The following is an 18,430-nucleotide window of genomic DNA, read 5'->3' on the forward strand; positions in this document are numbered from 1 at the left end:
ATACCAGACACAGCCCCCAGCAGCTGCTCACCCCGAGACCCCAGACCCGGAAGCTACAGGACAGAATGTGTTCACCACTCCAACTCCATCCTCAGGGCACTTGGTTAAATTAACAGACGTGAAGACAGCTCTCAAACGCCACTATGAAGGGGATGGGAGAGGCCAGTGCCACACGGGGGCACGCGGAGCTGGACGCTAAGTGACTCCAACTGCTGGCCCTCTGGGTAATTCTGGGGGAGCAAGAGAGCGCAAGCGCTGGGAAGGGGCCCAAAGGGAACCTGGCTCTGGTCTCAAGACTCAAGGGCTCTGCCAAGACAAGGAAGCAACAGCCCCTGGGATAACGAGGAGCTAAGTTCTTAAGTGACCACAGAACTGAGTTAGCACAGGAGGCAGGATCCACACTTGTCTAAGAATATTCCTTCCAAAGGAGTAAGCTCCGGGAGTTGGTGATGGACAGGGAGGCCTGGCGTGCTGCAGTCCATGGCGTCGCAGAGTCGGACAGGACTGAGCAACTGAACTGAACTGAACGCATTCCTTCCAAAGCCTTAGCTCCACACCCCTCCAATGACCCAGGTGAGGAAACTCTCCCTCTCGGGCCCTGCTACACACGGGGGCACAGCAACGGCCCCGCCCCAGAGCCGTCAGCTCCCCAAGCGCTGGCTGGAGAGATGGCGAGGCGGGGAGGCAGCCTGACAGCAGGGCAGGGAGAGGCAAAGGCAGGGACGTCAGAGGGGATGAGGAGCCACGGCAGGAGCCTGGGCGGAAACCCAAGGGCACAGCCTGGCTTCCGGGGTGAACAGTGAGGCTGATCCAGGGGTACAGCAAGAAGGGGGGCTCAAGGGTCTGGGAACCTGGCTGGGAAGCTTCACAGAAGCCAGTACAGAAGGAGCCCCTGGCCAAGTTCGTGCCTTGAGCACTCACAGGGGCTGGTCCTGCTCACCTGCCATCTCTCCCCTACATGTGGCACCAGCTGGCACCTCAGGAAAACATGGGCAGAGGGGAGAAATAAACCGACGGGAGGCGCACGAGGCTGCCCCAGCACTGCCCCGGAGAGGCACAGGCCTGCCTCTCAGCCTCTGTTTCCAGCCCAGCCTGAGCTGCTGCTGACTCCTTCCCGTTTTCCCCTTGTCTAAACTCCCAGCCTCGATCAGTTGCCACGTGCCATGGTGGATCAGCACTCCACCATGCTGTCCAGTGGGCATCTTGACTCCCCGGTGCCCTGCCTGGCAAAGCCATAACCACAGGATCCTGCCCCCTATACCCAGAACTCAGAGATCGTGGGGGCCCCCCAGAGAGTGGCTTTTGAGGCCCCTCAACATCAGGCCCAGCCCCCCTTGCTGCCCTCTCTGGGTCCTGCCCGTTTCTGCCCTCAAGCCAGCCTCACCACAGACAGTGGGGGCCTCTCCCTAGAGTCTTTCCAGCTCTTGCAGCCTCTACAAAACCCCCAGGATGGCACGGGGAATGTAGGGGTTCAAAGTCAGATAGCTCTGGGCGAGTGTCCCGGCTCTGCCACTTCCTGGCAGTGTCTCCACCCTCTGGGCCCAGGGCCCTGTTTGCGATTTGATGCACACCCGCCTCAGGGCTGGGCGCCAGCTCGGTGCCCGGCAGGCAGTGAACCCTGGGTGAGCGAGGCATCTCCTCCGTGCCCGGTACTTAGCACTCGTCGCTGTTACCAGTGCTGTGTGCGCGCGTTCTCCCAGCTAGACTCAAATTTGTTACGATGCCTACAGCATCTGCTTAGCTGATTTCAAAGCCGTTCCTTGTAGGAAACACAGAAAATCTATTTCACTCTCAAAAAGGAAACAAAGCCATAATCCCCCTGAGATAACGAACAGTAGAATACATTTTTGGCTTACTCGCTGCACTTCGATATGCTTTCTATTTTGAAAATTAAGATCATGTTGCACACGGATTTTTGTGTCTCAGCTTCTTCACTCAGCACTCCAAGGTGAATGTTCCTGCACGTCAGAGTCCTGAGAACCTTTCTAAATGTCCACCCGACCCCGCAGGAGGAGCGCCACCACTGACTCCATGACACTCCAGTGAGGGGACGTGAGGCCGAGTTCCAGATACCGGACCTGCACCAGCCCGCTTGAGCTGCACACTCGCCAACCACCGATTACCTTCTTTCCGTGCTGATTAAACACATTTCCTCCCTTCTCTAAAAAAGCCCATTTCCTGTGGACAAGATTTGTGGTGAGACAAATGGAACTGGCTACGATGCACGAGCCAGCGGTGGGCGGGCTGGCAGACGTGTGAGCCGGACTTCCCGCCCTGGCTCCCGGGTCGGGGTCAGCCCTGTCACCCTGGGGGTGCCTGGCAGCCCCTGCCCCTGCCCCCTGCGGGCAAGAAAGTGTGAATCAAGTTCAAACTGCAGCACTCACTTGTCCGGCTCAGGTCTCACATCACAGGAGGAGAAGCCAAGAGAAGCTTGGACAAGACAGGACCCAGGAGGCCGTGACGGAGGTCTTCCATTTGCTCACGGCCTAAGTGTGCTCTGCATGGCCCCCAAAAGTAAGCTTGGGCCCAGGGACAGAAGCCACAAGGAGACAGGTTTGGCTCAATATGAAGAAGGGTCTAAACCAGCCTGAGCGACGTAGAGCATGAAGGGGCTGTGCCTTTGCAAGGGGGAGGGCCCATCACTGGGAACAGGGCAGAGGTCATCTGGAAGGACCTCGGGCACAGAGGGGACGATAAGACCACGTGGTGTTAAGGTCCCCTCTACCCTGAGAGGGAGCCAGGTGACTCTCACAAATGCCCTAGACTCCTCCCACAACTCAGAGGACCTCGTCACAGGGAGATTCCATAGCAGCCCTTGGTCTCAGACGTTCCTACTACATCTAGAGCCTGGCTGGCTTCCTGGGAGCCACTTGTGAATCTTGCAGAAGAGTCTCCAGAGCATTTCACAATGAAGAGAAACATTTACAACCTACTGAAAACCAAATCACACAGGGATAACGCCACCAGCTAACGCAGTGTAAGTTATACCATATGCAACGAGGGAATGTTTCTAAACAAAACACTCCCTTCTTACGTGTTCTCTTCCTCCCTTTTCTGGTTACGAAAACTTAATTAGCCTTGCAGCCCATCTGGCAACTTACATGCAATTACCCAGGATGCTGTGCATGGCCACTCAGGCCACTGAAGGCCTGAGAAGCCATGCGCTAGACTGAGGCGCAATCAGCCTTCCTGCCTGCCAGCCGCCCCTCCGGAACTGAGAGGACAGAGGGGAACGGCTCGCACCCAGGGCAGCAGGAGGAGCCTGGAAGGCCCTGGAAGAACTGAGCTGCGGGCCTCCCTCAATGAGCCCCTCCCCAAAGGGAACAGGTGTGTTCCGACAGAGGCCCCGCATCGTGCGTGGATGCCTGGGCCAGGGCCAGACTTCTTCCCCAGGTGCCTGCCCAGCTCCTTTCTGGTCAGAGTACAAGGAGGGGCAGAGAAGCAGTTTTAAAGGGGTTTTTATACTCAAGAAATGGGCACCTTAGCCTTTCCAGACCAGTAGGAGGAGGGGTGAGAAGTCAGGAGCTCAGCCTCTCAGATCCCCCAGCACAGGCAGGGGACACCCACAGCCACCCTTCCTCGCCCACCTGATGGCCAGTCTGAGGAAGGGCTGTGCTCAGAGGCGCAAGGCCCCTCACCGGCCGGCACCAAGGGCGCGGTGCACTCACTCACTGGCTGAACACTCACCTCCGTTTTGGGTTTGCTGGCCTTCCCCAAGGAACCTGGTAAGTCAGGGATTAGGTTATAAGAACCATAAATATACTCAGTTCAAGTTAAAAAAAAAAAAAAGCTATTTAAAACCTAGTATTTTTAAAAGCTGAAAAATAACTGGCCTCAAGTTGGCTTGGGAAGGGTGGCTTGCAGCAGCCTTCGCTGTCTGCCCTGGGACACAGACAACCTGGTGGGGTGAGCTGTCCCAGTCAGGGTCCCCCGCGGTGCCTTGGGCCAGCTCCCTGGGTGGCCCACTACTTGGGAGGTGCCCAATGCCACCCCGTCAGTGAGAGCCCCACAGAGACCCACTCTGGACAGTAAAGGGCAGGGGGAGCCCTGGGTCCACTGACCACCACCCTCAATCACAGCGGCCGAGGGGGCTGCGTGGTCAGGGATCTGCTTCAGGGAGCGGAGGCACCTCAGTGTCCACTTGGGACTGCACCCTGGAAATCGTGAGAGGCGGGACAGGCCCACCAGGAAGGAAGGAACCTCAAACCAGCTCCCAACACAGCACGGGCAAGAAGGCGACTTCAAGCATCTAAAAGGCACCACTCCCACTCCCCTTAGCCACCAGTGAGAAACAGGCCGTGTGCGTGGCAGCGAAGCAGGACCCTCAGACCCGGAGTGCCAGGCTCGTGTCCTACCCTCCCCAGTTCCCAGAGACGTGAGCGTGAGTAAGACAGTCCACTGCTCTAGGTCTGGAAAATGAAGATGGAGATGTGAGTGCACATCTCAGGGCTGCTGGGAGAGTCAGTGAGCACCTCCCCGCACCCAGAGTGCTAACAGGACGCGTCAGCTCTGTCCCCACCACTGCGCTCAACCTAGGGGAGGGCTTCCCGAGGAGATTCAGGCATGGGCACCCCGCCCACAGCTGCTTCTTGGACCTATACAGGGAGCCCTGGGTCTGGACCCAGGGTCCGGGTGGGCCCCTGCTCCACAGAGAGGATACTTGGGTTTTTCTTTCTTTCTGAGCTGTTGTGCTTTGCAAGAAGAGAATGCAAAGTTACACCTCAGTAAAGCAGCCGATCCTTCCCACCCCCACTCAGCCTCCCATCTGCGCCACCCATGAGGCCACCAGCCCACTACCAGGCCTTCGTGCCAGAGACCTTCTGACTTCAGTGACCACAGGCTTGACAGTAAAGTTTTGGGGAACAAAGGGAGCTTCTGGCATCTGGCTGGGATCTGAGACCCGGGATCTGAGAGGGAGACAGGAGTGGACCAAGGGATGTGTCAGGGACACTGCTTCTCCGATGTGAACTTGCAAAGAGTCCTCCCGACAGGGTGTGCCCAGAGCAGTGCTGACAAAGCAGCGCCACCGCCGCGTCCAGCCGCGCGGCCCCTCTTCCTGGGACACAGGTCTACGTACAGTTTCCACCTCCAGCGGGGCCTGGGGTGCGGGAGCGGCCTCCCCCAGGGCTGGGCACTCACCAGGAAGCGGACATCGTCAAAGCCGTTGAGAAGCAGCCTGCTCTCATACTGCTGCAGCCCCACGGCCTCCAGCCACTCCCCGACGCTCTGTTCCAGCGGCCGCGCACCTGACGAGAGAGGAATCGGCAGACGCTTGAAAAGGGAGAAACCATTGAGGCGGTAGCAGCGGCACTCGGAGGAAGACAGATGGCACTGCCACACCATCGTCATTACCACGGAGCAGCCACACTCGGGACCGGAGGCAGGCGAGCGCCGGGCCCTCCTCCGCGGGTGGCGCAAGGGCACCGGGTGGCCGCCGCCCACTCCCACGCCCCCCGGGGTCTGGCGGCCCGGGGGGCCGGGGGAGCTGACCCCCTAGGCTCTCCGGGTCGGCGCTCGTCCGCCTGCACGCAGGAATTTCACAAAGTCCGTCCCCACGGGCCCCAGAAGGGGCGGGGGACGAGGGACCAGTCCCACGACCTTGCAGCCCAGGCCAGTCAGGGGCGAGCGCGCCTCTTCATGCAGCGGAGGGACACAGGCACAGCGAGGGCTCCGCGCCCGGCCCCGGGCAGCCAGCGCATGCAGCCCAAGCAGCAGGACCCCGGCCCGCGGAGAAAGGAGACTTTTACTTGTCTTCCCCCAGCAGTCCCGGAACAAGCAAACCATGGCCACCAGGCTTTCGTGCGCAGAGGCTCAGGGCGGCGCGGGCCGGGCGGGCACATGGGCGAGGGCTGGGGGCCGGGACCCCACTACACTCCGGCCGCCGGGAAGCGGGCCGTCTCCCGGGGCAGGTCGCTGTCCGCGGGGCTGCCTTCCCGGGCGGGGCTGGGCGGCGGGGGTTGGGCGTTCATCTTCCTCTTCCGACGGTGGCTGTTCCGGTGACTAGCCTGCTCGGGTGGAAAGCAGGCGGGCAGATCCAGTTCTCAGCTAAAGAAGACAAAACCCAGCTCAACAGAACAGAGAAACGCAGCGGTCCTCTGTCATCTGAGTGGCGCGAGCCTATTTCCCGGTCGGCGCTGCTCTGTCTCTGGCCGAGTGATAAAGGCAGCAGCTGTCTTCCCAGCGTCTCCGGGGCTTGCCTCCCTCCTCTGAGGATGAATATGAAAGGGAGGACCTCATTTGCTCTGCTCCTCGGTAGGACTGGGAGCCTGCCAGTGCAGGGGGAAAAAAGTTCAGCCCTTCCTGGAAGACCTTGGATGCTCTGAGCTGATCACCTTAACCCCATCTACTTCTCCGGTTCTCGTGGGCAAGAAGAGATGAAAGAAGGAAAAAGGAGAACCAACTACAAAAACATCACCTCCGGAGAAGTCTTGACGCGGTGAAAGTCATTCTGGTGTTCCCAGCACCTTCTGCCCTGTGGGCAGGCCAAGTGGCTTGGTTTAGGTAGGAGACCCTGGTGACCCACCGTCCCAGGCTCCCCCTCCTCTGTCCTCTGCAGAACAGATGGTGGTCAGGGCCCTGGCAGCCGGCCTCCCGATGCACGGTAGCAGCTCTGCGAGATGCTGAGTCTGGGGGCGGCCTGGGCCCCCCTGCCCCGGAGCGGGGCCATCTGCTCCAGGAACCTCGGCAGAGGGCCTCTGAGTGCCTGTGAAATCAAGTGTCCCCCGGCCGCTGATTCATTCCTGCTCGTAATCCCCTGGCCAGGCAGCCGTAGTCCCGCCTGCTGCTGGTGGCTGTGCGCGTGTCCAGAACCGCAGCAGAATGCTTTGTCTAAAGGCTCCTGGGCTCCACACTGCCTGCTGTCAGCTCTACAGTCCTTGCTCACTCTCGTTACGTCTGGCCCTCCCCCTCCTCCCCTCCCCTCCCCCACCCTTCCACGCTCAGGAAAATACATCAGGGATCGGACATCTCAGCAGAAGCTGCTGCTGCTGCTGCCACCAAGGGAGAAGGAGACAGCAGCAACCAGCACGGGAGCAAAAGGACGGATTCTCCCAACAGATCCTCCAGGATCAGCTGTTGGCCAATGTGTACATGTACGAAAGCCAGAGACGGCCGAACTTTACCTCCAGCTCCAGGGGCTGCAGACAGGTGATCAGGGAGAACAGAGAAGGAACGTCCTACAGTTTTGGCCGATAGTTTCTAGGACAGCCAGACAGGGGACAGAGGAGTGACACTCTCCTGAGGGCACAGCCTATAGGTGAAGTCACCCCCGACCCCATCATTTCAGGAATGACTGTGCCTCTCTGCCAAGAAGATAAGCCACGAGGTATCACAAAAACAGGTGACACAATAAGGACAGGACAACAGAGTTCTCGGGTGAGTGCACCAATCAACTTAGGAAGTGACTTCTCTCCAGGCTGTGAGAACCCAGCAGGGAAGTGCCAGGCCCCCAGCAGGCTGGTGAAAATCAGGGGAGGAGGACACGGCCAGGGACTCCAAGGACAAGTGGAAACTGGGACCAAACCTCCAGTCCAGCTGCGGAGACCAAACCCGGGGACCACACGCCACCCTCTAAACGTGCTGCGAGATACCTGCCCCCAGCAGGCTGGCCCGCTGCTCTCCCGGGACACAGGGCTCCTGGAGCAGCCCACGTTCAACACCTACTCAACCACTGAAACAGCTGATGGCAGCAAAACAAAGTCAAGCGTTTTCTTTCACTGGCTGAACAGCACAGGCCCTTGGTGAAAGCTGCCAGAGTGGCCTGGGCGGGAAGGCCTGCCCTCCCTGGATTCCTGACAGCGGGACAAGCTGGCAAACAGGCCCGTCGGGATACAGGTCACCAGCTCTAGTGCCAGACACTCAGGGGCCCACAGCCCAAAATAAGAGTTAGATTCAAGCACCATCTTGGGGTCTCGGCTTTCAGGACACGATCCCCTGCAAAACCAGTCACAGCGGGCAACGCCCTGCTTAGCTAAGGGCTGCCTGCCTGCGAGTCTGCTCTTCCTCCTGGGACGGCGACCCCTGAGCCCTGGTCTCCTCTCCTAGATCCAGAAACCAAGGATGGTTTGGAATCTGACACTGATCATTCAAAATGAAGAATAAATCTGGTTAGGGCTTAGCTGAAGGCTGGTGCTCTCTGAGGTCCTGGGGAAAGTCCCCTCTGACACATCAGACAGAGGTTACGGGCAGACCAGAGCCCCACTCCACCCTTCACAGTCCGGCCACCCCACAGACACTGCAGGCTGGGACTCTGCAGTGCGGGTGGACGCACCCTCTGCTCAGGTAGCCACCTTTGTGTACTCACCCTCAACTTTCCTAAGCTGGGGTCTGGAGGATGCTACTCAGTGCTACTAAAAACACTGTGTGCTGGGAGCCAGAAACCTAGGTGGGTAGCCGGACCATCTCTCGCCATTCACGTGGGTTCATGGGGCGTGAGATTTGGAGGGTGGGGCACACAGGGCAAGGAAAGGGCTCACTGTCACCAAGTCTAAGAAGAAGGACTCTTCCAAACGAGTGTTTTCCAGAAGGGCTGTCGCGTCTCCCGATTAACCAAAGCCAAGAGGTAACGGCCTGCTTCTGCGCCAACCTCTCGAGCATACACAACTGATGTAAGCTCCTCAGACGCAGAGAGGCACAGGGAAGCGGAGACCAGCCTCAACTGAACTGACTGCAGCCAACCCATCCCCGCTGCCCCTAGAGAACAGTTTTGAAAATGGCCACAGTCTGTCTCGGTCCTAAACATTATCCCCAATAAACACTTGCTCCTGGCAAAGCCTGCAAACCACAATTAAGCTCCCTGGACTGTATCTATTAAAGTGCCATGAAACAGAGCCACAAACTCTTAGCCAGAAGAGCCACATGTGCAGACCTCTCGCATAATCCATGACTGGTAAAGATGGACCCAACCCAATCGGGCCTTCTCTGCTAGAGTCCAGGGAAACAGGGCTGCTGAACAGAAGGTGGCTCGAGGAACCCAGTGGGTTTCTCAGTATGAGGAAGTAATTGTTTCATGGACAGAAACAAGCACCGCTTCACCTCAAGTATTTGTATGTATTACTTAACTTTAACAAGTGAAAAGAGGTAAGTATGATTATCCAAATGTCGTCGATAGGAAACCGTGGGCTCACAGGGAGTGAGCACCTTGCCCTGGACACACGCACATGTAGAATCAGGCTTTGAGACAGGGCCGAGGCTCCCCACAAGGCCCGTGGCCTCAGCAGCAGCTTCCTCGCTGAGGTTCATGCTTGCCCCGTCGTCCACCGGACTTCCTGCCAGGGCCAGGGGCTCATGCGGGAACGGCCCATTCCACTCTGGGCTCACAGGGCAGTCTTGGAAACAGCCTCCCGACTGAACAAGGAAGCCGCCCCTTAAGTGCAGAGGGAGCCTTCCCTGATGACGGGAAGAGGCCAGCTCCTCAGCTTCTGTCCGCCCAGGTGCCCTGGTGGCAAGAGTGCCTTCAGAGGCTTAAGGGGAGGGTGTGAGAGGTGCTCTGAGAGGCACCGTAAGAATGTCACCTCATGAGCAAGCTGCGTAACCATAGTTCTATCACCAAGGAAAACAGCTCAGGTAGGGCCTCCCTAGTGCCTTTGTTTCAAACAAAGGCAGGCAGAGCTCACCTGCAGGGCTTTGAAATGAAAAGAATAACCCAAGTAACAGTGCTCTGAAGTGAACATGGTGAATAAATGGAAAAATGGAGAAACGGACACGAGGAGGGAACAGCAAATCTAGCCCTTCCAGGCGATCAGGTGAAGAGCCCACGCCAGGGCACTGCCACCGTCATGGGTCAGGAGGGCCCAAGCCACGTTCCCGGGGAGACGCAGAGCCGCCCGGGAGGCTGGGGCCAACTCAAGGAGCAGCCCCCGTGAGCCAACCAGAGAAAGCCCACGTTCAGGAAAATAACAGTGACAGTCGTTCCCTTTTTAAAACGGAGCTTCCTCACAGACAGCCTAAGATGCCTCTGTCCACTTTCCTCTCCTCTATGCCAAAGGAGTCATGGCTCCTAAAATCACAGCTGGGTGGGCGGTGTAGACGCGAGCGTGACGTGGTCTGGGCTGACCTCTCTCACCCCTAAACGTCTGTCCTCTGGGTCAGAGAAATGTCTGAGCCAGAAGGGAGCAAGAGGGCTGCGTCCAGAGGGGGAAATGGCTGTGTGGTACGGTACCTGAGATCCTCTGCTGTTCCTGAGAAAAGTCGATCCCTTCTCCAATAGAGCTCATGATCTTCTCAATCTGAGACAGAAGAGAAAGGAACAAGACAGGCTGTGAGGCTCAAGTCAGACACTGCCAGCTCACCAGCAGCGCGTGCAGGGACAGGCCTCCAGGACTTTTCCAGATGACGCCAAGGTCCAGCACTGACCTGCGAGGTTTCAGAGCTCACACAGGTCAAGAAAGGCTCTTCTCTGGCCCCTGCCCCCGAGGGTCTAAAGACGTGCTCTGAAGGGAGTGAGTGGGTAACAATCGGGGCTCAGCTGCTGGAAACGCCCAAATGCCTCCCTTCTGAGGCAATTTATACATCACTTCCCCCACCCTCCAGCCTTTCCAGACCCAGTGGAGACCGCGTGGAGGGTGTGAGAGAGGGCCAGGGCAGGCGCCCTCCACTGCTCCTGCTAGAATCTAAATTTCATGAGGACAGAGGCTGCGCCAGCTCTGTTCCGGGCTGTACCCACCGCACCTGGAGCAGGGCCTGGCAATTCGTAAGCACCTCATAGATAATTGGTACTGCGTGACCACCAGCTCTGAGGTGTGGGGACATTTTCTAGAGCTCAGACCAGCAGAGCCCTGGAAGGGGCATGTAACCCTAAACGGAGGAGCTTTTGCTCCCTGGAGGTGGGCAGTCCTGCACACAGCTCCACACTGGGGGAGAAGAGGGCAGACGCTTGTCCTTCCCCTGGACCACAGCACACAGAGCTGGTCTCTGAGTAGCCAGATGTCTCCAGCATCGCCCCTCCCCGCCATGTGGACCACCTGTCCCAGCCATCTGGCTTTGGTCACCCGGAGCTAGAGCCAAGCCCCCTGCTCCGGGAAACCTGGCCAGGGGCAGGACCAGGCGGGGGCAGGAGGAGGAGCCCCCCCCACCCCCATCCCCCCGCCCCCGCCCCCAGCGTAGTGTGATAATGAGCTCATTCACTGCTCTTTTTCTAAAGAAAGGAAAAAAAGACCTCCTGTACCAGGACGTGGATGCTTTTTCCTCTAAGTGCAAGTAAGGAGCCTTAGGTCTGACAGTCAGAAAAATAACAACTCTCCAGCCAGCCTCCAGCTGGCACACAAAGGCAGTACATTTGAGCCTGGCTGAACAACATGGGATAAACACCTCCTCTACCCGGCAGCCAGGGCACAGGAAGGTCTTCTCCTCCACCACAGAAATGCCTGCTGGCTCAGGCAGGCATGCAGTCCCCTGACTGTTTGTTAATGTACACATTAACTCCAGCCCCAGCTCTGCAAAAGCAGAGGAAACACTTCTCGCTGGGGCGGCAAACCTCATCGACTGGGCAGCCCAGAGGCTGGCATGGGAAGCAGGTCTGCTGTGCCCCTCCAAGAGAAGGCCTCTCCCACTCAGCCCTCCCCAGAGCACCCCCTTCTCTGGCCCTGCCCATTTCAAGTGCATTTGGCTTAAGACCTGGCTCTCGGTAGATGCTCAATAAAAAGTTAGCTTGCTCCCCATTCCCCTTCTGTTGTCCACAGCGCTCTGATCTAGTAAAGTTTTAAAACATATTTTTACTTATTTTTGTACAGGTAATACTTTGCATGATTCAAAATTCAAAAGATGCAAAAGGTTATTCAGAGAAAGGCCTCTTTCTGACCGCTGTCTCCGAGCTGCCTATAGTTCTTCTCCCTGGAGGCAACCAGATAACCTGCTTCTCAAGCATCTCTTAGGTCTATTCGCAAGTAAGCAATTATGTGGATGTACTCCACACCACCCCCCAACTCTGACAGAGCTGTTCCAAGTGCGCTTCTCTGGATCTCGGTTTTTCCACTTAATAATAATAATTCCACATTTTGGAATTCTTGCCACAGTTCACAAAGAACACTTTTTTTGTTTTTTAAACGGAGGCGATATAGTCAGCCAGTGTTCACCTGTCTTTGAAGAGGGGGCATGCGTGTGGCATTCTCGATTGTCTCTCTTTCTAAACAGTACTACAATGAATACTGCTCCACATACACCTTTGAACCCAAGTACGTCCGTAAAGTAGTTCCTAGGTATTTCCTGAGACTTCTTCCAGACACAGAATCTGGAGTTAGCATCAGGGAGCTCACAGGTCATACAATCCCGGCTCCCACACCACTTTAGTCTAACGGGACTGAAGACGTCCCAGGGAGGGGGCCCTGGCTAACTCTCCCAGTCAGTTTGCCCCATTTACAGAAAGCACCAAGTTATAGAACATTTGTCTTTCTACATATTTAAACTTTTTCCCTGATGTCACCTGCTCTTCCATAGAAAACGCTTTGGGATATGTGGAGACAGCTCTTGCCTTCCAGATAAACCGCTCTCCAATTCCCAGGCCACAAGGCCTGACCTGGCGTTTAATGACACACCGGTCATTACAGGGCAGAAGCCTCACACCTGAGCAAAGAGCAGGCACTCAACATAGATCCGCTGAGGTGGCTTCTGTTTCCTTTTCTGCATTTATAGGAGAAAAGTAGGCTGCTAAAGTGAGGAAACTTCCTTACAAGTAAGTGCATTTACTTGTTGGGTGTTGGGTCCTTATCTCTGGAATGGGCCTACCAGCCGGGATCCCTGAGGGGGTGAGTGTGGGAGGACCACCACAGCAAACACCAGGAGGGATGGAATCCAGAGTGTTCTATCTGCCCTTCTACCCACCAGGCCCGGCTCATGGTGAGAGGGGCAACTGACTGATGAAAAAAGCCCAGTGTCCACTTAGTTAATGCCAACAATGAAAAGCTATTTTCCCAAGGCCACACAGTCAGGGTGGGAAAAGCTCAAGTGGAAGGTGATTCCAAAGTGTCTTTTGAAATAAAGTCAAGTCACCTACATTATATATTTCATGATTATCATATAATCAATCACCTAACACCAAAGCCCCGACTGGCCTGTAGAGTCAGTGTCTCCTGGTTGCCCAGTTCATGACATTCTGCCAAAGTCCCTTTTGAAGTCAGGAAGAGCAGAGCTGGACACCTCTCTGCTCGGCTTCCTCCTGCAGGCCCCAGGGGTTGCCCTCAGGCAACCTGTAAGTGGCCAGGAAGAGTCCGGCCTTCCCAGCTGCTGGGTGCTTCGGTCCGCAGCAGGTGCACAGGGCGCTCTCAGGGCCATGCCATCCAACCTAGAAAGTGCGCTTTGTTTTCTGTGAACTGTGGCGGCTGAGGCCAGCTGCGAAGATTCTAGTTTACAGAGGATCTGAGAGTTCTCCCAACAACTTGCAGCCCAGGAGCCCTTCCAGCCTTGGTGGGAGCGCAGGGCGAGGAGGGAAGTGGCCATGACGTCCGTGCGGGCAGAGACTGGCACAGCTCTGCCCAGGCCCTCATCCCGGGCTGTGGAGGCTGGAGGAGCCGGATCTCATCACCTCCCCCTGCCACAGCCCCAGGGCCCCAGGACCAGCGAAGGGGGAATGTGGTCATTTCTGGACAAAGAGGAGCAGCCACAGAAGACAGACACTGCTCTGATCCTCACACCTGGGGGTAGTTTAACTATTTAGGCTTGAGTTAAACAATCTGATTAGGCTGTTTTCCCAGAAACATTCTGCACCTCGGGGGAATGTCGGGGGAAGAGGCTGGCAGAACAGAACGGAACAGTTCAACATTCTCTGGTTTTTTTTATTGCTTAGGATCCGTGACGTTTTTGGAGAGAGGTGGGAAATGGCCACACTTTAATAGTGCACTTCATGTCAACTCTATAAAGAGCTTGTATTTGTGTTTAGTAAAGCCTGAAAGTTATCACCATAATGGACTCATCTATTTTATAAAATGCTTGCAAATACTCCATTTTCAGCAAGTATTCAGGCTTTCTTTTTTTTCCTCCTACCTGGGCTGTATAAAAATATGTTCTCTGTATGGCTGAAAACAACCAAAACCACACACTAGGGACCCTGCTGCCAAGGCCCTCTCTCATCTGCTGGTTCAGAACACAGGACCCTGGTGCCCAAAGGCTGGCAACAGGAAGAGACACTCTATATACAGACAGGTTCACTCTCCCGTCACCATCACCTGGCTGCCGGGAGCAACTCAGATCACATCAGGCTTTTCCATGGACACTGGGAGTGAGGGGAGGGAGAAGACAAAGCCTTGGGGAAAAGTACTTCCTGGGCTTTGCTGGGTCTTCTGTGCCCCAGAGGTGAGTTGGGTACAGGCAGTCCAAGGAGGACCACAGCCTTGGGACAGCGAGGCTCCCTCCTAGGAGGTGGCACAGGTGAGAACCAAGGGCGATGTGCCTGGGCTCCAAGTGCAAAAACGTCGGGGGACCAGGAATCAGTCCGGTCATAAGATGAGCCTCACTGAGAGCAGGAAGGCAAAGGGATCACCTTGCTTCTACCTTTTGCGGCAAACAGGAACATAAAGGGAGGTGTTTCTGGAACTGAATTTGGCTCCTCATGTCAGACATGTCCCCCCAACCCCCACCCCCGTCTGTTGCCCAGTGAGCTGTCAGCTCCTGAGGACCCTCTCACGAGTGACAGCTCCTCAGGGCCCTCCCATGAGATGGAAAACACAGTCCCGCTGGGCCTGTACCACCAGGACTGGGGACGCCGTCTCCCTTTTGCTGCCCCGGAGACCGACTCCTTTATTGGCCTGGAGACACCCCACGCTTGCACTGTAACTTCCCCACTAGCTGTTTTACGGTGTGTCCCGGGGACCCGAGAGACCCAGTAAAGGTGAGGACCCTGGCTCAAGCTGTTTCTTCTAGAGGCCGCACGGCGCCTGCCCAGAGCTGGTACATGAAGGTGACAAACGAGTTACCACTTGTTAAACGCCCGGGCCAGCCTCGTCGCCTCACCAACACGGTAGGAGGGGAAGGGCACGTGACACCTCTGGACCTCAGTCTGGATTCTCTAACTCCCCTCTGCATTTTTATCTTTTTCCCACCTCCCTGGGTCTCTGGCACAGGGACCTCACACCCCACGACTACCAGCCGGCCCCTTCCCTCAACAGTCCTGCCCAGCCTAGCTCACTGCCAAGCGGACTTGCCACCCCATTTCTCAGGTGAGAACGCTGCAGCTCTGCCGGCGCCTACCCCATCCCCCACTGATGGCACCACTCTGAGGGGCCGATGCTGCTCTGTGTGTGAGGAACCAGGGCCAGACGCCCTCCTCAGGCCAGACGGCCCTGCTCAGACAGCGCCCCCCATTCCCAGGCGCACAGGCGGAGTCCTCGCCTCCCTGGAGGCCCAAGCCCCTGCCACCAAGTGACCGACGATGCCAGACTGGCTGTTCCACGGTGCGAGGTTCCCTGATGCCGCCGCCACCGCCTCCCAGCCCAGAGAGCACATAAGAATTCATCGCCATCTCTTTGTTTTCCGCCCTCAGCAGCAGATAGGGCTCCTCCGCCTAGAGCAGGCTTTGATTCCCCTCATTTGATAAAAGGTCACCGGCCAGGGTCTGAGTTATTTTTTCCCCTCTCCCCCCAGACTGAATCACACCAGGCCTTGGAAAGACAAGGATGGATTGAAGTAAATTATTTGTCCTGATTTTCTAACCTTGCCAACTGTGTTTAGTGGAGGGAGACAGGACTGGAGGGGGAGGGGAGCAGTGGCCAGCAGGGGATGAATACGTATCTGCAGCGGTGGGTGGGTGGGTGGGGGGGTTGTCCCTCCCCAGGCAGCTCAACGAACAATGAGTCACTTCTTCTCCACGGAGCACAGCCAGTCTCCAGCTCATGGTGGGGGGCTTTAGACCTTTGCCATATTTATAGTATTCCCATCTGAATCCCTTTTACATTGTCACCTTCCTTCTCAATCTCACTTTTCCTATGAGGCTGAGAGACCACAGAGCTGTTACGTCTCTGAAGTCCCTGTCCTTTGGTCTGGGACACAGGCTCAGATGAAAGCCTGTGTGTGTCTGCCCCAGGCTACACTTCCTGACCCCGTCTAAGTCTCCAATTCCCTTTCCCCTCCTCATTTTTATCCTTTACACACCTCTTGGGAGGCTGATACCCACCGTGCTCCCCAAAGTATCGTGCACCCCACAACTACCAGCTGGCCCTTTCCTTGACCAACGCCCATGCCCCAGACTGGCCACTTGGCGGAAAGTAAAGGAGACTTGCCAAGTGACCTTCTCGTGCTAGGACAGCCTCCTCTACAAGGACTCTTTTACCTAAAAGCCCCAAGAAACTGCTGAAAGAAGAAAAAAGGTGGGAGACCTAGACTCCAATTAACTTTATTATTGCTACCACAGAACTCTGGGTTATGTGCCAAGTACGGGCTTTAATAAGTGGGACAAGACTCTAAAAGATTAATGAGGATTATGTATTTGGGTTCCTGTCCAATTTATGCAATCTACTTTCTATCAGGAGTAGGCTGGTTTGGGGGAGGAGGAAGCCGCTCAGAGAGGTGCAGTTCTCTCAAACACTGGGAAATCTGTCTCTTGGTCCTTCTTTGGTTTTTCTTTTACCACCAGCAACCTTCCCTTGTTGGTCCTGCTCTTCCAGAGCTTGAATTCCACTGCAGTGCGCTGCACTGTGTGTCTGGCTACGGACTAAAGTGGCCCAAAGCAAACACCCCAGGCGCCCACTCAGGATTGATTTCCTCAGCACTGTGGCCAGGGAGAGAAAGGGGTTCTTCTATATCCATCAGCTCCTCAGACTCTGCAGGGGAACACTTGCCGTGTAATATCAAAGGAGACGAATGTGGAATTTTGAGCACCAAATTATATACACTGAAGAAGTTAAAAAAAGAAAAAATTACATATACTTAACACAAATACACTACCAACATCCATCAGATGCCCTGAGGCTTCCTACAGTCTGCCACTCCCAGTCATCTCTGTGAAACAGAAGTTGGATGAAGCTGATAGAGTCCCCCAAATTCATTTTAAATCACTAGGTAAAATCTTTCAGATAAGCCTTATACAAAAGAACACACATTGCACTGATTCCATTTATATAATGTTCCAGAAAAGGCAGACGAACATCCAACATTAGGAAGAATAGTTGCTGGTGGGGTAGGAAAGGGTAAAGATTGACTGGGCAGGGACATGGGGAACTTCCTGGGGTGATGGTAATATCCCATATCTTGATAGAATTTGGGTCATACAAATGTATGTATTTATCAAAATTCAGGGAAAGGTGGACTCATGGTTTAAGTCTTTCATTTGCAGTAACCTCCCCTCAAATTGATAAACAAGTACCAAACTCTACATAATGACATACCTGTTAAAATGTTTAGTGATGACATGTACTGATGTCTGCAAGTTATTTTGAAATGCATCACAATGTAACATCTATTTTTCAGTGGTCTGAGGGCTTAACAGATATGAGATAAAGCAAGAACAGCAAAATCTAATTGCAATCTAGGCTGTAGGTGGTGAATATACAGGCATTCACTCACTGTTCAAAAGTCTCTTTCAAGTTTTTTGTATGTTAGAAGTTTTTCAGAATAAAATACTGGGATAAAGATCTCTTTCAGGATCAAATCTTTTAGAGAATAAAAAATGGTAAGACCAACGCTGGTCTGAGTTTCCTCATTTGTAATGAGCTCTGCTCAACATGCTAATGAGCAGAAACATGCCCAACAGGCAAAGGAAACAAAGAGAAAGGAATGTGGGAACTCCACTGACTTCACCATTATTCTGAGTCACAAAGCTTCAGGGTTAAGGGCTGTCAGCCCTGCTCCTCCGCAGTGTGGCGTTCTCTCTTCTGGAACTCAGGCTAACCCCAGACTTGCCGGACTGAAAACTCAATTATCAGTGTTCCCAGGGATGAACAGGCCCTGGGAAACTGGTTCTTATTAATCAGACTCAAAAGACACTGATCCCTCCTTTGGTGGGCTGCTTTAGCACGATAAGCAGCACGTTAGGATACTTGGCTAGTATCCTCTACTGCCCGAAATCAATCAAATGGGATCAAAGCCATCCTCAGAATACTGCACAGGCAAGAAGTGTGGACCATGCCAAGAGCTTGTTCAGTGACCCCCTTCCTACTTCAGGAGGTCATCCTGAAAATCAGGACAGGTGCTCACAGCAAGCAAGGTACCCTTCTTGGAAAGCACTTAGATTAATGCTGTTAACACTCCAGCTTTCCAGGGTGGACAGGTTCCAGGCTTAGGTTCCTGCAGGGGGGTGCTGTGCCCTCCGCGTTACCAGCTGGGGCGGGGGTCTGGGCAGGGGGACTACAAGCCATCCCATTTAATGCTTTTAAATTATTTTAATATATGTGTGTTTTTGGCTGCACTGGGTCTTTGTCGCTGTCCATGGGCGTCCTCTAGTTGCAGCACGTGGGGGCTGCTCTCCAGCTACAGCGCACAGGCTGTTCACTGCGGCGGCTTCTCTCGT

General features: G+C 55.2%; 1 protein-coding gene across 7 annotated transcripts in view; it reads right to left on the reverse strand.

Moving 5' to 3' along the window:
- ANKS1A (ankyrin repeat and sterile alpha motif domain containing 1A) overlaps positions 1 to 18,430 on the reverse strand; it is a 168,730-nt gene that overhangs the window by 18,035 nt on the left and 132,265 nt on the right. For all 7 annotated transcript variants that reach the window (XM_070361279.1, XM_070361283.1, XM_070361280.1 and 4 more), the window contains 2 exons: positions 10,160 to 10,226; positions 5,140 to 5,246 (listed from right to left, as the gene is read on the reverse strand). In XM_070361279.1, the coding sequence (XP_070217380.1) occupies positions 5,140 to 5,246; positions 10,160 to 10,226 (174 nt within the window). The remainder of the gene's footprint in view (positions 1 to 5,139; positions 5,247 to 10,159; positions 10,227 to 18,430) is intronic.

The sequence above is a fragment of the Bos mutus genome, chromosome 23 (assembly GCF_027580195.1).
Source record: "Bos mutus isolate GX-2022 chromosome 23, NWIPB_WYAK_1.1, whole genome shotgun sequence".
Lineage (NCBI taxonomy): Eukaryota > Metazoa > Chordata > Mammalia > Artiodactyla > Bovidae > Bos > Bos mutus.